This window comes from Phyllobates terribilis, unplaced genomic scaffold (assembly GCF_046119375.1).
Source record: "Phyllobates terribilis strain yellow unplaced genomic scaffold, ASM4611937v1 Scaffold_8__6_contigs__length_399053987, whole genome shotgun sequence".
Taxonomy (NCBI): Eukaryota; Metazoa; Chordata; class Amphibia; order Anura; family Dendrobatidae; genus Phyllobates; species Phyllobates terribilis.
In genome coordinates, this window is record NW_027362768.1 from 338,013,660 (window position 1) to 338,033,483 (window position 19,824).

General features: G+C 48.9%; 1 protein-coding gene across 4 annotated transcripts in view; it reads right to left on the reverse strand.

Moving 5' to 3' along the window:
• The window catches only part of PRICKLE2 (prickle planar cell polarity protein 2), a 316,460-nt gene that overhangs the window by 58,242 nt on the left and 238,394 nt on the right, over nt 1-19,824 (reverse strand). For all 4 annotated transcript variants that reach the window (XM_073644674.1, XM_073644673.1, XM_073644676.1 and 1 more), the window contains one exon: nt 6,743-6,926. In XM_073644674.1, coding sequence (XP_073500775.1) covers nt 6,743-6,926 — 184 coding nt within the window. The remainder of the gene's footprint in view (nt 1-6,742; nt 6,927-19,824) is intronic.

Below are 19,824 nucleotides of genomic sequence, written 5' to 3' on the forward strand. Positions count from 1 at the left end.
AAACCCTTGTTGGCAAGCACAGCAGTCAGATATTTTTTGTAGTTGATGAGGGCTGCGCACATGTCAGGAGGAGTTTTGGTCCACTCCTCTTTGCAGATCATCTCTAAAACATTCAGATTTTGAGGCTGTCACTTGGCAACTCGGAGCTTCAACTCCCTCCATAAGTTTTCTATGGGATTAAGGTCTGGAGACTCGCTAGGCCACTCCATGACCTTACTGTGCTTCTTTTTGAGCCACTCCTTTGTTACCTTGGCTGCATGTTTTGGGTCATTGTATTGCTGGAAGACCCAGTCACGACCCATCTGCAATGCTGTTACTGAGGGAAGGAGGTTGTCACTCAGGATTTTACGGTACATGGCTCCATCCATTCTCCCATTGATGCGGTGAAGTAGTCCTGTGCCCTTAGCAGAGAAACACTCCCAAAACATAATGTTTCCACCCCCATGCTTGACAGTGGGGATGGTGATCTTTGGGTCATAGGCAGCATTTCTCTTCCTCCAAACAAGGCGAGTTGAGTTAATGCCAAAGAGCTCAATTTTTGTCTCATCTGACCACAGCACCTTCTCCTAATAACTCACAGAATCATCCAGGTGTTCATTAGCAAACTTCAGACAGGCCTGCACATGTGCCTTCTTGAGCAGGGGGACCTTGTGGGCACTGCAGGATTTTAAACCTTTACGGCGTAATGTGTTACCAATGGTTTTCTTGGTGACTGTGGCCCCAGCTGCCTTAAAATCATTAACAAGTTCCCCCCGTGTAGTTTTAGGCTGATCTCTCATCTTACTCATGATCAAGGATACCCCACGAGGTGAGATTTTGCATGGTGCCCCAGATCAATGTCGATTGACAGTCATTTTGTATTTCTTCCATTTTCTTACTATTGCACCAACAGTTGTCTCCTTCTCACCCAGCGTCTTACTTATGGTTTTGTAGCCCATTCCAGCCTTGTGCAGGTCTATGATCTTGTCCCTGACATCCTTAGAAAGCTCTTTGGTCTTGCCCATGTTGTAGAGGTTTGAGTCTGACTGATTAATTGAGTCTGTGGACAGGAGTCTTTTATACAGGTGACTATGTAAGACAGCTGTCTTTAATGCAGGTAACGAGTTGATTAGGAGCGTCTAACTGGTCTGTAGGAGCCAGAACTCATAGTGGTTTGTAGGGGATCAAATACTTATTTTTCACTGCAAAATGCAAAAAAAAAAATATCTAGTTTATACAATGTGATTTTCTTGATTTTGTGGGGGATATTCTATCTCTCAATGTTAAAATTAACCTACCCTTAAAATTATAGACAGTCTTTGTCAGTGGGCAAACTTACAAAAACATCAAGGGATTAAATAATTATTTCCTTCACTGTATGCACATGCAATGTGTGAGATCATGTGGTCAGATGATCACACCCCAAATGCCACCATTACCCGATAACTCTGCTCCTGCAGTCTCCAGGTGTCCTTAGTACCTTATATACTTGTGCCATTTTCTTAAAGGGGTTGTCTGGGACTATAACATTGATGGCCTATCCTTAGGAGAGGTCATCAACGTCTGATCGGTGGGGGAGCAAAACCTGGCACTCCCTCTGATCAGCTGTTCCCGATGTCTGCGGTGGCCGGAACTGAACAGCACAGCTCCGTTGACGGAATAGTGACCGCGGCCGGGTACTGCACATACTCCCCCTATTGATTTGAATAGGTGGTGGATGTGCAGTACCTGGCCGCGGCCACTACATGCTGTACTGTGAAGCTCCGTAACTAAGCAAATTCCGGCAGACACTGAAAACAGCTGATCAGCAGAGGTGCCGAGTGTCGATCACCCATCAATCAGACATTGAGACCTATCCTAAAGTTCCAGACACCCCCTTTAAAAATTAAAGGGGTTTTCCCTCTGCCCCATCTGCGGTTTGTTTTAAAATAAACCAACCGGGCTTTACACACCCTCCCTGGGTCCTGCGTTGTGTCTCCGCTGCTGCTCCCGATGTCTGGTGTTGTCTGCAGAGCTGATGCCAAGTACACAGCATTGCAGCCAATAAGTGAGCTCAGCGGCTCGTGCTGTCAAATGAAGTAGAGACTCTTAGCCCAGTTATTGGCTGCAGTGCTGTCAACATAAGAAACAATGTCGGAGACTCAGCGTAGGACCTGGGGAGGGGGAGTAAAGCACAGTTTGTTTCTTTTAACACCAACAGAAGCCAGGGAAAGGGGTTTTCTAAAACACCTTTAAGTTTCACGCACGATATACTAATATTTTCTTTCTAGAAAAAGGGGTAGAGAAGAAATGTCTTTGCCTTATTCCCACTGTTTTGGGCTGTCACCGGGGTCCCTGATGACAGGGAACATTATCACAAGTCTAAGTGAAATCTTGCATGTGCACCATTGTGTCCTACTTGCAGCGCATGCGCCAGGGCCGGTAGTCATGTTCCTTGTACTCAAGGATGTCAAACATGCCGGGTAGAGTGAGAATAAGGCACAGAGATTTTGGACTCGATATATCATTTTAATTTTCATTATTGTTTTGTGGTATTCATTAGATTTTCAATCGCCAAATTTTTCTAAATGGTGCAGGCAGGTTCACGAAATTTGTCAAAAAAAAAGCAAAGCTCCTTATGTTCGTCTTTTCTCTTCTTGGACTAAAAAGTAGCATGATCCATTAAAATATCATGCCAAAAATTAAAAAAAAAAAATCAGTTCGCGGGAGGAGGAAAAGTTGGATTGGAAAAGCCCACAATGGAAAAACAGAAAAAAAAAGATGAACAAATAAACATTAGAATAAAATAGGCAAAACTTAAAAGAAGAATTAAGCACAAAACTTAAAAAAGGAAAAAAGTGCAAATTCAATAATAAAATCTGTCTCATTGACTGGACTTTGAGTTCATTCATTTCAATGAAGACTGTGGAATAATTAATTTTCCCTCTGTTGGAGAAAAAGGGGTTTGATGGGTTTCCAAATAAATCCCAGAAGTGGGACCTCCTCTGTGTAGGTCACTGTCCAAACCAAACAAACTGCTCAATGTCCTGGGGCTGAATGCACATATAAAACTTCTATACAGGACACATTTATTTAAAAAAGAAAAATTAAAAGAATGCACAGGTCAAAGGTATCACCAGTTTTGCATAATTTAGAGGCTTTCCACAGTGTATGATATATTAGGAGTTAGCAGTAACCAGTTCAGTTTCTAATGAATCCATTGCCATGTCAACCAGTGTGCAGTCTGCGTGCGCTGAATGCAGGTTGCCAAGGATAGTTCGACGTGACAGTGTTCAAGCTAAAAGCTATAAAATTAAAACCAGATTTCAATCAACTGCATAAACACAATGCAAATATGTCAATATGTCACAGACCGTCTGTACTGCAAGACCGGCCCCTGTTGCCCCCCACCTCCTTTTGTGCTTTGGACGAGTTTCTCGCCTCCTTATTTTATTGTAGCTCTAAGTCACCTAGCGTTTATAAAAGGAAGAGGAAATTCTGCAAATTGTCTCAATTTAGCATCTTTATTCTGACCACATGAAACGGTAAGAAGTTACTGACATTTGGATTACGGACGGTTAGATTTTCAGCAGTCTCAGGGGAACTTGGTGGTGATTCCATGTTTATGCATTTTTTGAACAGATTTTAATAAACTTCATAAACACAATGTGATTATGTCAGAGACCGTCTGTACTGCAAGACTGGCCCCTGTTGCCCCACACTTCCTTTTCTGCTTTGGACGGGTTTGTTGCCTCCTTATTTTATTGTAGCTCTAAGTCACCTAAAGTTTATAAAAGAAAGAGGAAATTCTGCAAATTATCTCAATTTAGCATCTTCATTCTGACCACATGAAATAGTAAGAAGTTACTGACATTCGGATTACTTCCGGTTAGTCACAGGGGAACTCGGTGCTTCTATGTTTATGCATTTCTTGAATATAGGTATACCATACATAAATGTAGGCGTTTCATATATAATTGCAAAATTCACGAAATGCATAAATATAGAAGAAACCCTGGGCAGCCCCCCGCCCCCAGAGACTGCTGAAAATCACATGTCCGTGTATTTCTTCTGATATCACTGGCTGTAATCCAAATCCTAGGAACTTCTAAATTGGAGTAAAGTCTCCTGCAGCAATGTCTACAGCTCCAATGCAGATTTAGGTGTTTCCATGGTAGCAGACTACAAACGCCACGTGTGTAGTCTGACTCCACAGTCCTACTCCCTTCTATTTCTTTTAGGCTATGTGCCCACGATGCAGAAATGCTGCATATGTTTTCCGCTTCTCCCTGGCAGGAAAAAAGCATGCGGTTTTTACATGCGTTTTTCCCGTCAGGTAGAAGCGTTTGTCAAGCGTTCTTCACATGCATTTCCGCATGCGGGTTATCAAGCGCTTTCCAAGCGATTTTAGCATCACTTGGAAAAGTGCTTGACAACTTGTTCACACTATATAAATCCATGCAACCGGCACGGATATATAGTAGTGTGACCAAGTTAGTTTAAAAAAAAAAAAGAGTAAGAATGGTAAAAAATAAAAAAAAAAGATTATACTCACCTTCCGATGTCCTCCCGGTGTTTTCTCCGCTGCGTGTCCTTCACAACACCGCGACCCATACAGCAGACCAGACGGAGAGGAGAAAACACCGGGAGGACATCGTAAGGCAAGTATAAACTTTATTTTTTATTTTAAATTCTTTTTTTAACAGGTTCTATGATACACAGGTCTGGATGAGAGTCTCCTCTCCTCCAGACCTGGGTACCATCCGCACATAGAACCGTGTGATATCCGCATGTACAGATGCAGTGATGCGCATGTCACGCGGTCCAATGCAAGTCAATGGCGGCGATTATGCTGCGTGTCCGCAAAATTAATGGACATGCTGCATATTTTTCCGCAATGATAATCTGCAGTGGAAATTTCCACAGCATGTGCACAGCACATACGGCTTATCATTGGGGACCATGGGGCAAGTATTACCAAGCATTTTTTAAGCGTTTTCGCTGCGGAAATTCCGCGGCAAAAACGCTTTTAAAACACATAGTGGGCACGCAGCCTTAGCCTACTAAATATGTGTTATCGCATACGTGCCAACTCTCCTGTACGTCTGTGAGACTCCTAAAAAAAAAAAAAGAAACTTGAACTCCCAGAAAAGTTGAGAAATTTCCTGGTTCCCACCTGAGACCTCCTGGAAGTCAGAAATTCCAAAAGTTTTCTAATTATTTATCTATTATGCTTTGCTTTTATAGCGCCATTAATTCCACTCACAATCTATATTCCCGATCAGTATGGGAGGAAACCGGAGAACCCGGAGGAAACCTACACAAACACGGGGAGAACATACAAACTCCTTGCAGGTGTTGTCCTTGGTGGGATTTGAACCCAGGACCCCAGTGCTGCCTAAGCAACAGTACTAACCATGGAGTCACCATGCTGCCCATCTGTTCTGCCTCCCTAAGACACTGGGGCAAAAGTCAATGTTTGTTGGGGCGGGGTGGGTGATGGAGAATGGATGTAGAAGGGCATGGCCTCTATAAAGATGATGTTGTCCATGCCCAAAAATTTTACATGCTGCACAACTGCTCATCTAAAGCTGGAAAGCACCAGAGAGTAGAAAATAGATAAAAAGGAATGACCACATGATCAGACTACATATGGTTTGTTTGTAGTCTGTATCCATGGGAGACATATAACTCTGCATAGGAGTTAAATACAAAAACCAAAAATTAGATTTTTTTTTAACAAAATTTTTTGTACACCTTTAAAAGTATTATGATATCAAGCCACAGATACATCACAGAGGTTCTGAATTACTGGAAGACTGAACTTTATAAACACCGACCAGATTTTGCACTCAGAACATTTTAACATCAAGTAGAAAAACTTCTAAATGAAACATAATAGTACAGAGGGAACAGCCACAAAAAATGGAGGAGAGCTACATATGTGGCCAAACAGTATAGTAAAGTACTAACCACTTTACCATTTATCATGCAGCTCGGCATATTTGTGGACATGCCCTCAGTGCTATCAGGTTTCACTTTGAAGGTTTTTTTACTTTTTTTTTTCTGATGTTCTTGTAGGAGCTTAAGACTTTTTTTACAAAGTTACTTCATACTTTATTTTAGCTGGATGGGTATAATATAAAAAAAATGGTTACATGATTGGACAAATCCTTTAAAAAGGTTATCTATAATTTTCAAAAAACTTTTGAGACTTCAGAAGTTTTGATAGTTTGAGATTTCCGCATCCACCCGTCGCTAAAATGAGGAGGCAGAAGGGATCAAATAAGTGCCACACCCTTTTGGCTTTGCTCAGCACTTCTCGGAGAGCTGAGCAAATAGTATATATCGTTCCGAAGATACCCAAAAGGAACCGATCAAAGCTAGTGGCACAGCACTCAGTTGATCGCTTCTTGCGCTTTGTTGTTGGCACACAATTTGCATCATTTTTCAACTTGTTGATTTGAGAAAATCGAGGCCAAGGACTCATTGCGTGCATATGGTCCTAGCAATCGGTGGTAGTCTCAGCAAGCAAAGTTTTGGAAAAGTTTGGTGACACTATTACAGAGGGTTGTCTTCCATCTTTCCTAGAGACCTGACAGTGGGGGATGGATCACTAAATGACCATGTCAGATGGTGTAGGGTTACACGATCTGCAGGATGAAGTGGAGAACATGGGGATTACCACTGTTTACTGACAACCCCACTTAGGGCGGATTGCTAACACCTTCAGACAGGAGATTTTGCATTGTGCAGATGGCTGGAATTAGGAAGAAAAGAGTACCTGTTCTGGTTTCAATCCTGGAGGGATCCAGGCGTATTCCTCCAGAGCGCAGCCAGAATCGTCGTCAGACGTCGAATTCCTCTGAAAGTCAAACATCAACTTGTTCATGGTTTTCTCCATCTCCAAAGGCATCGCGGTGGCACTGTGCTCCTCCCGTGGGCACTTACAATGCAGACAGATCTTCCTGCGGAAAACAAATTCCTCTGTAAGTGTGCCACTCGTCAGCTATTCATTGAAGCTAAGATACCAAAGTATAAACACATTCTCTGGCGCGATGCCCGCGGCACGGATCTACTGTTTGGAAATGTCAATATTGCATAGGAGACAATGGCAGGTGAAGGAAGCAGTAACAGTAACACATCAGGTGAGCATTAAGGATATAGACACAATTTGCAAGGTGCAGAAACTGGAGGAGAGCAGGAATCAGAGGCAATGACGTGTTTTTTTTGATACATTAAATCCTGTGTTAACTAGAAGTATGACACTGTAGAAGACTTTAAAAAGCTATTGGAAAGAGCACCACCTACAGGTAAGGGTGAGGAAGGACAACAATTGAAATTGTATGGTTGCAAACTGATCAATACTGTAAAAAATGCAATTACCATGATATAATTTACATCCTCCCTTAGAACAGCCGTCTCCATAGTCTACATGTACCGTCCCTTTAAAAGAACTTCTATACCCCTTACAAACACGTCATAAATTGTCGAACACGACCATGATACTACAATTTTGCAGCCAACATTGAATTCAATTTACCACATGATTATGCAAGCTAAATTGGGCAATGGTCTTCTTATTGCTGCATGCAAGTTGCTGTAATTAAAGGGCTTGTCCGGGGCTGTGATATGTCTGACTTATGGCACCCTACCTAGAAGTACACTACAGCTCTGTACACTGTGCCGTGCTAGTTCTTGGATACTGAAAGTCAGACCATATTGAACTAGACATATACTGGCTTTCGAACCCTCATCGATCAGATTCTAAGGACCCCTACATGTAGTATATAAGTGTTGGCCGAGCCAAGTGTTCCTGTGTTCTCGATGAGAGAGATGGTGCCAGACTGGCAGCAGCTTATCTTGGGGAACAATAAAATAATCGGCCATTAGATTGATTTGGACCCTACCAAATTGTGCAGAAGTATTTAATAATCATGCTCTTATAAGGGCAAAGGTTATTGTGAAGGGAGGGGAGGAGGCGAGCTGTGATATCACCTAGTGGATCCTGTGTTATTTACTGTATATAGAAGTGTTTACTTTCATTGTAATCCTGTCTGTAATGATAATGAGCTAGCTGAAAGAGTATATCACTCGGAATTCTGTCTGTAAAGATAATGAGATCGCTGCAAAGAGTATATCACTCGTAATTCTGTCTGTGATGATAATGAGATAGCTGAAAAGAATGTCATAATTTTGCCTGTAATGATAAAGAGATAGCTGAAAAGAGTATATCACTCATAATTCGGTCTGTGATGTTAATGAGATAGCTGAAAAAAGTATATCAGTCATAATTCTGTTTGTAATGATAATGAGATAGCTGAAAAGAGTATATCACTCGAAATTCTGCCTGTAATAATGAGATAGCTGAAAAGTCAAAATTCTGTCTGTGATAAATGAGATAGCCGAAAAGAGCACATCACTCGTAATTCTGTCTGATGATGAGCCTGCTGAAAAAAAAATATCTCTTGTAATTCTGTCTGTGATGATTGTGAGAAAGCTGAAAAGAGTACATCACTCGTAATTCTGTTTCTGATGATAATGAGCCTACTGAAAAAAGTCATCTCTGCAGAACAGGATCCTTTGTTATCTACTATATATAAAGTATACCTGTAGAATGTAAACCTGTGAGAGCAGGGTCCTCTGCTTCTCTGTACCAGTCTGTAACTCCTAGTTTGTTCATTGTAATTTATATATGTATTTTGTATGTAAACCCTCTTCATCTAAACAGCACCAAGGAACCAACGATGCTTTAAAAATAAATAATAACATCAGTCATTGCAATTCTGTCTGTGATGATAACGAGGCTGCTGAAAAGTCATCTGCACAGAACAGGAGGTGTACGTCTAATAGGCCTAGTGGCCAGTGTGCAAATTGCAAGATCTCTGTTGTTTTTTTTTTGCTATTAGTATTATAAATTGTTACATGGAAAAATAAAAAAATATATATATTATATGTATATATAAGATAAAAAAGTATGTATATTCCAGGAGTTATAGACTTCATATAAAAGCTGTATAATGATAAAACATATGTAAAAATACAGAATTGTGAGAGTCATCTGGGACTTGTTTCCCCGTGATATTTTTCTTTCTACCATCTGGCGTCACCACAGTGCCAACAGGACTCCATACTGTGTACAATATCAGCGGTAGGAGGAGGTTAGATGGAGGAACATGTACGCGCTGAACCCTTCCAGCAGTTAAAGGGTCTTGGAAATAGGTTACACCGCTGGATTCCAATTAGAACCAGATCAGGTCACCTCCAGGAAACACATGCTGGTTTACACTCCCCTTGCCAAAACAAGACTTACACTAATAAGAGAGGACAAGGGATTATTCTTCTGGACAGAAACAATGTCTCCCTGCTATCCAAACAAGCAGTAGGGGGAAGCCTTGGTGGTCCTTGGATTTATCTATGCTGTGTTTTCTGCATTTTAGCAATCTGTAGCCTGAGTCAAGTGAAAACACTAATGCTCTTCTGGACACAGTCAGGCTTCTCGGTAAGGGATCGAGCTGTAAATTATATTTTACTACAAGTGTCGAGATTGCACTCGATAAAATCAGGATCGCCTGTCCGATACATCTGGTCTCCGCAGCTAAACCGTTCAGGAAATAAAACCAAGATGTTCTGACACCTAAAAGTGGATCTGCCACCAGATACTCCAAAATATAAAATTGCATATGACGCGCCCCCTGGGCCATATTCTTTAGGGGGAATATCCGGAGCCGGATCAGATGGGAGTTGTAGTCTTCCGAGTGGCTGTGACCCGGTCCGTGCCCAGGGTGTCAAACTCAGTTGTATGTGGCAGTCCTACAGATGTTAATAAGTTCTTAATGTCGACTACGCCACCCGTTGTATTGCGGTCACTACGGCCGCCGCTGCAGCAGGGTCCGCTGAGGCTGATGGTGTAGGTGCAGCTTTGGTGATATAACCCCCAACGGGTGGGGTATAGCCTCAGGGGGATCAGGTGCAGAGGATGGGAGTTGTGGTGATGCAGTGTAGACGGCATTCAGAGACAGAGTCGGGTTATGCAGTTTAGGATGTTTACTCACTGCTGATGTTCCGGTCACTCCAGCTTCGAGTGACCTCCCGAGCCGTGCTGCGTCCACCAGGTTCTGGATCCAGCCAACCCCCAAATAAGTCCGGAGCGTGACCCTGAGCTCTCCTTCTGTCCTTTCTCTGGCCGTCCCCACTATTGATCCACCCAGGTCCAGCTCCCTCGGGCCTTCTGTTGGGAGACCCTTGGCCTTGGGTTCCCTGACCCTCCACGTGGTATGCCTTCGTGGTGGATGTGGTGGGTGGCCGTGGCAAACGCTGCCCACGGCCTCCGGTCTCTGGCTGGGGTGTGTTTTTGCCCCCACCAGCTTGGGTTCCGGTACCCTGTGCCGACTCTTCACCCGGGGATTTAATTTGGGTTCTTAGAGTCCTCTTCTTCTGTTTCCCCCTCTGGGTCTCTCTTTCTCCTCTCTCACTCTGGGTCTCTCTTCTCCTCAGCTCGCTGACTTTCTCTCTGCAACTGACCCTGTTCTTAGTTGGTGCCCACCTTATATACACCCTCTATGTGTGAGCTCAGGTGACCAGCACCCAATGAGCTCCTATCTTTACCCAGGCTGCTCCCCCTATCTGCCCCTACACTACTTGGGATGTACCACCCCCCTCCCACTCCAGCCAGGAACAGACTCGGTCGTACCTGCACATTTCTAAGTGGGAGTACCGTCGGCCTGTTCCTCGGAAATGGGATGTGTGTAGTGCATGCAGCCTACCGAGCTCAGTTCCACACTCCTTCCTTACCCGGGAGTGGAATATCACACCTCTGGGTTGAGGTGCAATACCCCTGTAGCAGCCGAATCCTCAGGGTGCTACATTCCCCCCTGGTAAATCACAGCACGTCCTCGGGCTGTAAGACAAAACACCAAAACATACAAATTTTTGCATAAACATATAAAACATATAAAACATTATATATATATAAAACATTCTCGTCGCCTCTGGCTCCTCCTCCGGTCACTGTGCAACGTGTGACCGGGTAAAGTGCGACAGTCTTTCTGGAAAAACTGGTTTTCCTGTAAAACCGGTAGGGGGCGCTTTAGGAAGCGCAACTATTTACAAGGGACAGTGTGGCCGCTCTCAGTCCTCGGCCAGGTATTAGGGAGGAATGACCGCTCTCAGTCCTCGGTCAGTGGGATTAAGGGTAAACGGGTGAACAGTTCACATCAGCTGGTCCCAACGGGGACTATATTTGCAGTAACAGTTTCTTTGTACCCCGGTCGGGTAACTATTTACAGCACCTGCTCCGCTGTACTTAACGACGTCTTCCTCCTGCTCTTTCTTTGGGGATCTTAGCTTCAGACCTGTCCGGGTCCTCTTGCTCTTCCTCCTCACATCGCAGCTCCTCCTCTGTCAGGCGATGCACATGGAGGGCGTAAGGTCCTTTGGCACACTTGTGCCGGGTGAAGGTGACCTCGTCCCCGATGTAAAGGTCACGACCTCTGTGCCCCTCCGGCAGATGGGACTCCACGTCTCTGTGCGTGACAAAGACGTCGCCGGGGGTGTTGTGGTCTCGGATGAAGCCCCACCCATGCTGCAGGTTAAACTTTATCACAGTCCCGGTGGTGCGGGGACTATGCGCTGCACGGGGGTCTCTCCTGGTCCGGCTCTTCTGCTCGGCGCTCCTTATTTGGGCCTGTTGTTCCCGGATCCGCCTCTCTCTCCGCTCCTTCGCAAACTCCTCGAGCTGCTGTCGGCAGCACTCAGCACGCTCCGCTGCAGCTGCCCGGGTTTCTTGAGTGAACCCCATTAGATCTTCTCCGGTGGGGTCCCACTCAAATTGGGTCTCTTCAAGCGGGGGCGAGATCCTTATCACGGGCTTCGGAGCCGGAATCAGGGGTGCACACATGGCCCCAACCCTCCTCTGGTGCTCCAGTCCATAATATTCCTGGGGCCAGATGAAAGGCTGCCCGTCCGGCCACGTGTGCTGGGCAAACAAGTCCTCTCCCAGACGCGGCACCCTTGGTTTTACGGGCGCGGGCGCGGTGGTGGTGGCGCCCGGGTTGCCCAGGCCTTGCGGCCAGGCCTGGGGCACCTGGAAGGTGAAGGGCACCGTTAGGACGGCGGCACCCTGGGCTACCTGGCCTTGCGGCCAGGCCGGAGGCTCCGCGGAGGTAGGGGGCGCTGTCGGTATTGCGGCGCCCGGGGGTACTAGGCCTTGCGACCAGGCTGGTGGTACTTCCTGCTTGGTCACGCTCGGGGTCGAGGCGTGTGACGTCACAGGGGTTGCGGCTCCCGTTTGAGGCCTAGTCTGCGGCGGTGACGTTGCAGCGACGGGCACGGCAGGATAGACTTCGGGCTCTGCGACGGGGAGCTGGGGCAGGTGCGCGGTTTCCCGGTTTGGGGTATAGACGTCCCCTTTACCTGCCTCCACTCGTTCGGCTCCCTTCTCGGCGCCGTCTCCGGCCTTCAGTCCTCCCGCGCCATCCTCAGAGGCGGTCTGTCTCCTCATCTCGGGTGGCGTGCTCCGCTGACAGGTCTCAGTCTGCTGGGCCATCTCACGGCTCCACTCCGCCAACGTCTCTCGCTGCACCCGGGCCATCCTCCTTGCGAGGCCCTCCAGAGCGGTCTGTGCACACTCCCGGTCTCGGGGGAGCTGTGCTAGGACCTCCACTAGGCCTAGTGGGGTCGTTGTTTCCAGCAGGCTCCTGACCAACGGGTCGGTGCTGCTCTGCTCTCCTACAGTCGTCTCCAGCAGGCTCCTGGCCAGCGGGCCGGTGCTGCTCTGCTCTCCCTCCTCTGTTTCTAGCAGGCTCCTGGCCAACGGGCCGGTGCTGCTCTGCTTTCTCGCCATCTCCGGGTAAGCTCCTCCGATACTCTTCTCCAGGCCTCTTGCCTCCGGGTGCGCTCGCTCTAGACTGCACCAGGCGGCACCCATCTTTGTTCTCTCCTTTCGTCTCCTCCCCCCTCGAGGGCGGTCCCGGGGCCACTTGGTGATTGTCAGCTCCAGGGGCGGTTCTTTCACGCTGACAGACACCTCTAGCATCACAGTCTCTGTTGGTGGGGGCGGTTTCCACTTTTGGCGCCATTTTCGGTCCTGGCCCACGATGGGAGGTGGCCTCTCGCCACCCTCTGGCACGCCCATAATGGCGTCCGCTCTTCCAAGGCGGGAAACCTTTGGAAATGGCGGGAATCGCTTCCCAGTGGCGGGAAACTCTGCAGATGGCGGGAAAAAGCTGTTAATGGCGGACAACCGGCGGGAATCGACTGGTGATGGGGTCCGATGGCGGGGACCCTCCGGAACCGGCAGGAGACTTCTTTTTGAGGTAAACTTGCACTTTTCTTCAGGCACGCAGTACCCGGGTGTTGCGGGCACGTAATCCTGCCGACTACGCCAAAGTTGACGCGCCCCCTGGGCCATATTCTTTAGGGGGAATATCCGGAGCCGGATCAGATGGGAGTTGTAGTCTTCCGAGTGGCTGTGACCCGGTCCGTGCCCAGGGTGTCAAACTCAGTTGTATGTGGCAGTCCTACAGATGTTAATAAGTTCTTAATGTCGACTACGCCACCCGTTGTATTGCGGTCACTACGGCCGCCGCTGCAGCAGGGTCCGCTGAGGCTGATGGTGTAGGTGCAGCTTTGGTGATATAACCCCCAACGGGTGGGGTATAGCCTCAGGGGGATCAGGTGCAGAGGATGGGAGTTGTGGTGATGCAGTGTAGACGGCAATCAGAGACAGAGTCGGGTTATGCAGTTTAGGATGTTTACTCACTGCTGATGTTCCGGTCACTCCAGCTTCGAGTGACCTCCCGAGCCGTGCTGCGTCCACCAGGTTCTGGATCCAGCCAACCCCCAAATAAGTCCGGAGCGTGACCCTGAGCTCTCCTTCTGTCCTTTCTCTGGCCGTCCCCACTATTGATCCACCCAGGTCCAGCTCCCTCGGGCCTTCTGTTGGGAGACCCTTGGCCTTGGGTTCCCTGACCCTCCACGTGGTATGCCTTCGTGGTGGATGTGGTGGGTGGCCGTGGCAAACGCTGCCCACGGCCTCCGGTCTCTGGCTGGGGTGTGTTTTTGCCCCCACCAGCTTGGGTTCCGGTACCCTGTGCCGACTCTTCACCCGGGGATTTAATTTGGGTTCTTAGAGTCCTCTTCTTCTGTTTCCCCCTCTGGGTCTCTCTTTCTCCTCTCTCACTCTGGGTCTCTCTTCTCCTCAGCTCGCTGACTTTCTCTCTGCAACTGACCCTGTTCTTAGTTGGTGCCCACCTTATATACACCCTCTATGTGTGAGCTCAGGTGACCAGCACCCAATGAGCTCCTATCTTTACCCAGGCTGCTCCCCCTATCTGCCCCTACACTACTTGGGATGTACCACCCCCCTCCCACTCCAGCCAGGAACAGACTCGGTCGTACCTGCACATTTCTAAGTGGGAGTACCGTCGGCCTGTTCCTCGGAAATGGGATGTGTGTAGTGCATGCAGCCTACCGAGCTCAGTTCCACACTCCTTCCTTACCCGGGAGTGGAATATCACACCTCTGGGTTGAGGTGCAATACCCCTGTAGCAGCCGAATCCTCAGGGTGCTACACATACATTATAGGATAGGCCTTTTGGACCTGATGAGGCTGGTGCATTTATTCTGAACATCTCAATCAGAATGCCTGTGAAATCCTGATATTAAAGTGAGTCTTTTATGAGTCTATCAAAAGAGTGAGAGAGCCAAATGAATTTAGTCTCCGCCATCCCAGCCTGATAGCTGCAGCTTGTACTGAGCTGTGTGAGATCTCAGCAGAAGCAGGGAGGAGGTACACTGAGGAGCTGTAAGTCATGGGGGTGGGGATTCAGCAGCAGTGAGGAGGGACACTAAAAAGCGGTTAATCAGGCCAGGTGGGTGGAGAGTCAGCGGCAGCAGGGAAGAGGGACACTGAGAAGCTGTCAATCAGACCAAGTGGGCAGAGCGACAGCATTACCAGGGAGAAGCAGGGAGGAGGTACATTGAGGAGTTGTAAGTCAGGTGGGTGATGATTCAGCAGCAGTGAGGAGGGACACTGAGCTTTTAATCAGGGCAGGTGGGTGAAGATTCAGCAGGCGTAGGGATGTGGGACACTGAGAAGCTGTCAATTAGGCCAGGTGGGGAGAGAGACAGCATTATAACGGAGAAGCAGGGAGGAGGTAGATTGAGGAGCTGTAAGTCAGGTGGGTGGGGATTCAGCAGCAATGAGGAGGTACACTGAGGAGCTGTAAGTCAGGTGGGTGGGGATTCAGCAGCAGTGAGGAGGGATACTGAGGAGCTGTAAGTCAGGTGGGTGGGGATTCAGCAGCAGTGAGGAGGGACACTGAGGAGCTGTAAGTCAGGTGGGTGGGGATTCAGCAGCAGTGAGGAGGGATACTGAGGAGCTTTAAGTCAAGTGGGTGGGGATTCAGCAGCAGTGAGGAGGGATACTGAGGAGCTTCAAGTCAGGTGGGTGGGGATTCAGCAGCAGTGAGGAGGGACACTGAGCAGCTTTTAATCAGGGCAGGTGGGTGAAGATTCAGCAGCAGTAGGTAAGAGGCACACTAAGGAGCTATCAATAAGGCCAGGTGAGTGGACACCCAGCAGCAAGGAGGTGGGACACTGAGAAGCTGTCAATCAGGCCAGGTTGGTGGAGAGTCTGCATCAAGAGCGAGGAGGGACACTGAGGAGCAGGCGGAGCAGGAGCGTTTAAACTTATAAAAAGAATTATACAGCTATTCAGACATGGATTGTCAAAGTAAATAGCAATGCTGTGCCATTGTGTACGAGTATGAGGATTTACTCTGGGTTGGACTTCGCAAAAATGGATAATAGGACAAATTATGCACCAATAATTATATGCAGTATGTGGATGAGAATTGTTAAAATCTCATCCATTTTTTGGATACACCTTCAAATAATAATGGAAAAGCCACAGAATGCCCACTACATGTGTCCGTACCCCTGTGGTGGGTATTGCACACTTGCTGCACCTTATAATAAATCAATGGGACTCCCACCTTATGGTCTGTCTATTAGGATTGACCGAAGAAGACAAACCCTTTAAATTGTCTCCATCACATAAAGAAAAACATCCACACACAGGTCAATTGTACCGCTTGGAGCTGGAGTCTTCTAGATGGATACTTTACAAATACCACTTGGCATGGCAGTCACAACACAAGACTAAAGTAGACAGAAGTTTGGGAATTAAAATCGTCCCAAGGTATTTAAAGGGACTTTAAGGTCCGGCTTAAACCAACCCCAAACACCACATATTTTCAGACTGAAACTACGCCGTGCGTCATATACACCATGTATGAATCTTAGAATGATACTCACCATTGTCCATATATTTTCTGTTAGATCTTGCCATTATGCCGCTCTTCGCTCTAGACGTAGGACGTGACTAACTTGCGATTCTCCCTTCAGTATCATTAGCAGACTCATATTTTAATTTACAAGTTACGTATTTTATAGAGGAGCCAAGAAGTCTTCATCACTTTTAATGTGTCTTAAACATTAAACATACTGTAGCGCTGGCGTCCCTGCCCTCTGCTAGGCAGGGACGCTGCTCCCCTCACCGCTCTGCTCCGTGCCCGGCGTCCTCTCCCCGCTCTGCTGTCAGCGCGCGCTCCTTCCCGGCGTCCTCCTCCCGCTCTGCTCTCAGCGCGCGCTCCTTCCCGGCCCCTGTGCTTAGGGCGCGCGCGCTCCCCTCCTCTTAAAGGGGCCGCGCGCGCCGTCCTAAGGAGTCCCCGGCCAATGGCCGGAGGACTTCATCATATATAAGGCACCTCCTCCAAAATGGAGGTGCCCGAGCAATGTTGTTTGCACCTGTGTCTCACCTGTGCTTCAGCCCTCAGGTCCCGTTGCCAGTTACCTGCCAGTTACCTGCCAGTTTCCTGCCTGATTCCTGCCTGAATACTTGTTACCTGCCTGCCTGCCTGAGGTCCGACGGTCTGCCTTACAACTCCGGTCAGTCTGTCTAAGGACCAACTTGTCCGCTCACCTGGGAGCGCACATCAGCTACCTGCCTGCTTGCCTGAGGTCCGACGGTCTGCCTTACAACTCCGGTCAGTCTGTCTATGGACCAGCTTGCCCGCTCACCTGGGAGCGCTTCTCCGCTACCTGCCTGCTTGCCAGCCCGGAGGCTCCGTTGTCACGTGCTGTGACCACCAGCTATCTCAGAGACTCTTGCCCGCTCACCTGGGAGCGCATCTCCGTTACCTGCCTGCTTGCCAGCCCGGAGGTCCCGTTGTCACGTGCGGTGACCACCAGCTTTTCCAGAGACTCTTGCCCGCTCACCTGGGAGCGCTTCTCCGTTACCTACCTGCCTGCCAGCCCGGAGGTTCCGCCGTCACGTGCCGTGACCACCTGCTATTCCAGAGACTCTCGCTTGCTCACCTGGGAGCACACATCTACCATCTGCCTGCTAGCCTACCCGGAGGCTCTGCCATCACAGGTCGTACCTACCCCTTACCCAGAGACTGCCCTGATCACTTGCCGTAACTCCCTGTCCGTTCACCCAGAGACTGCCACCCGCTCCCTTACAAGGGCCGCCCCCTTGTATAGTAGCTCAGAGGTTCCGCCTCCCGGACCCGTTACAGTTTGCTCGGGCCATGGAACCCGGTGGCACCCAAGCTCCCTCGCTCTCGGACCTCTGTCTTGAACTGTCCCGTCAGAGGTCCCAACAGGAGGCCATCCTGGGTCACCTGCGGAATGTTAATACTCGCCTGAACACTCTGTCTGATCCACCAACAACCTCCGCCAGTGCCATATCTTGCAATCCGGCAGCTCCGCTGCCCACTAATACTATGGTATCCTACCCCGGACCCCGGCTCTCTGCACCTCCTCGCTTCGGAGGCGACCCCGTCCAGGCTCGGGGCTTCATAAATCAGTGCACCCTGCACTTTGAACTTTTGTCCCATCAGTTTAATTCCGACCGGGCCAAAATTGCCTTTATCATGTCCCATCTCACCGGGGAGGCCCTGGCCTGGCTAAATCCTCTATGGGAGAGAGGAGACCCCCTGGTGTCCAACTTGCCTGCTTTTCTCTCGGCTTTCCGGAAAGTCTTCGATGAACCCGGACGGAAGACCTCATCCGCATCCTCTCTGCTACGCCTCCGTCAGGAGGGTCTCACCGTGGGCCAATATGCCATACGGTTCCGCACCCTTGCCTCGGAGCTGGCCTGGGATAACGACGCTCTGGTATCCGTCTTCTGGGAGGGTCTGTCCGGTCGTATTAAAGATGAACTTGCTGGTCGGGACATTCCTACCTCTCTCGATGATCTAATAACCCTTGCCACCCGGATTGACCTACGGTTCCAGGAGCGTGCCAAAGAGGTCACCCGTGAGAGAAGGATTCCACGTTTAGCTCCTACTTTCCAGAAACCCGTCATTCCCTCCATCTCTCCCCAGGTACACTCTCCTGAGCCTATGCAGGTCGACCAGACCAAGATGGTCAAAACCCGTCAGGACTCACGCCGTGCCGAGGGGAGCTGCTTCTACTGTGGCAGTAAGGAGCACCGGATCCGTGCCTGCCCGGAGAGGTCGGGAAACGCCTGTGTCTAGGTTCGCTCAGAGAGGTCCACCTAGACAAGAATAAATCCTCTCCATCCCTGCTGTTGTCAGTTTCGATCATCTACGGGGAGAACCGTTATTTCGAACTAGCCCAACTTGACTCTGGAGCAGCCGGGAACCTTATTTCACAGTCCCTGGTTGAGAAATACCGCATCCCCACCAAACCTCTGGCTGTACCCTTGTCTGTCGCTGCCGTGGATGGGGGCCTCTTACCTCGCCCCATTCAGCTCATCACCGAATCCATTACCCTGCAGGTGGGAATGCTGCATTCTGAAAGTATCTCCTTTCATGTTCTGCCTGGACTCTCTCACGCCCTCTTGCTAGGTCTGCCCTGGCTCCAGAGACATGCACCCGTGCTAGACTGGCAAACCGGAGAGGTCCTTCGCTGGGGACAAGACTGTCATAAAACCTGCCTGGTTCCCGTCCATCCCGTCCGTCCCTCTCCTACCCCAGCTAATCTACCTGGACTTCCGATTCCTTATTGGTCTTATGCAGATGTCTTTAATAAAAAGGAGGCAGAGACATTACCACCACATAGACCATACGACTGTCCCATCGATCTGCTACCCGGTACTACTCCTCCCCGTGGGCGTATCTATCCTTTATCCGCTGCTGAGACCCGGTCAATGTCCGAATATATTGAGGAGAATCTGGCCAGAGGATTCATCCGGAAATCTACCTCCCCGGCGGGAGCAGGCTTCTTTTTCGTCAAAAAGAAGGACGGCTCTCTCCGTCCCTGTATAGACTATAGAGGCCTAAACCTGATCACGGTGAAGAATAAGTACCCCCTTCCGCTCATTCCAGAATTATTTGATCGCCTGAGGGGGGCTAGGATCTTCACCAAACTGGACCTTCGTGGGGCGTACAACCTGGTTCGTATTCGTCAGGGGGATGAATGGAAGACGGCATTCAACACCCGGGACGGCCACTATGAATACCTGGTAATGCCCTTTGGTCTCTGTAACGCTCCTGCCGTCTTTCAAGAGTTGGTCAATGACATCTTCCGGGACCTTCTCTACTCCTGCGTAGTGGTGTACCTGGACGACATCTTGGTCTTCTCTCCGGATCTCCAGACTCACCAGAGGGACGTTCGTCAGGTCCTGCTCAGGCTAAGGCAGAACCATCTCTACGCTAAATTTGAGAAGTGCCTCTTTGAGCAGACCTCGCTTCCGTTTCTGGGCTACATTATCTCTCAGACCGGCCTACAAATGGATCCTGAGAAACTGTCTGCCATCGAGAAATGGCCCCGACCGGAGGGGTTGAAGGCCATTCAGCGATTCCTGGGCTTCGCCAACTACTACCGCCTCTT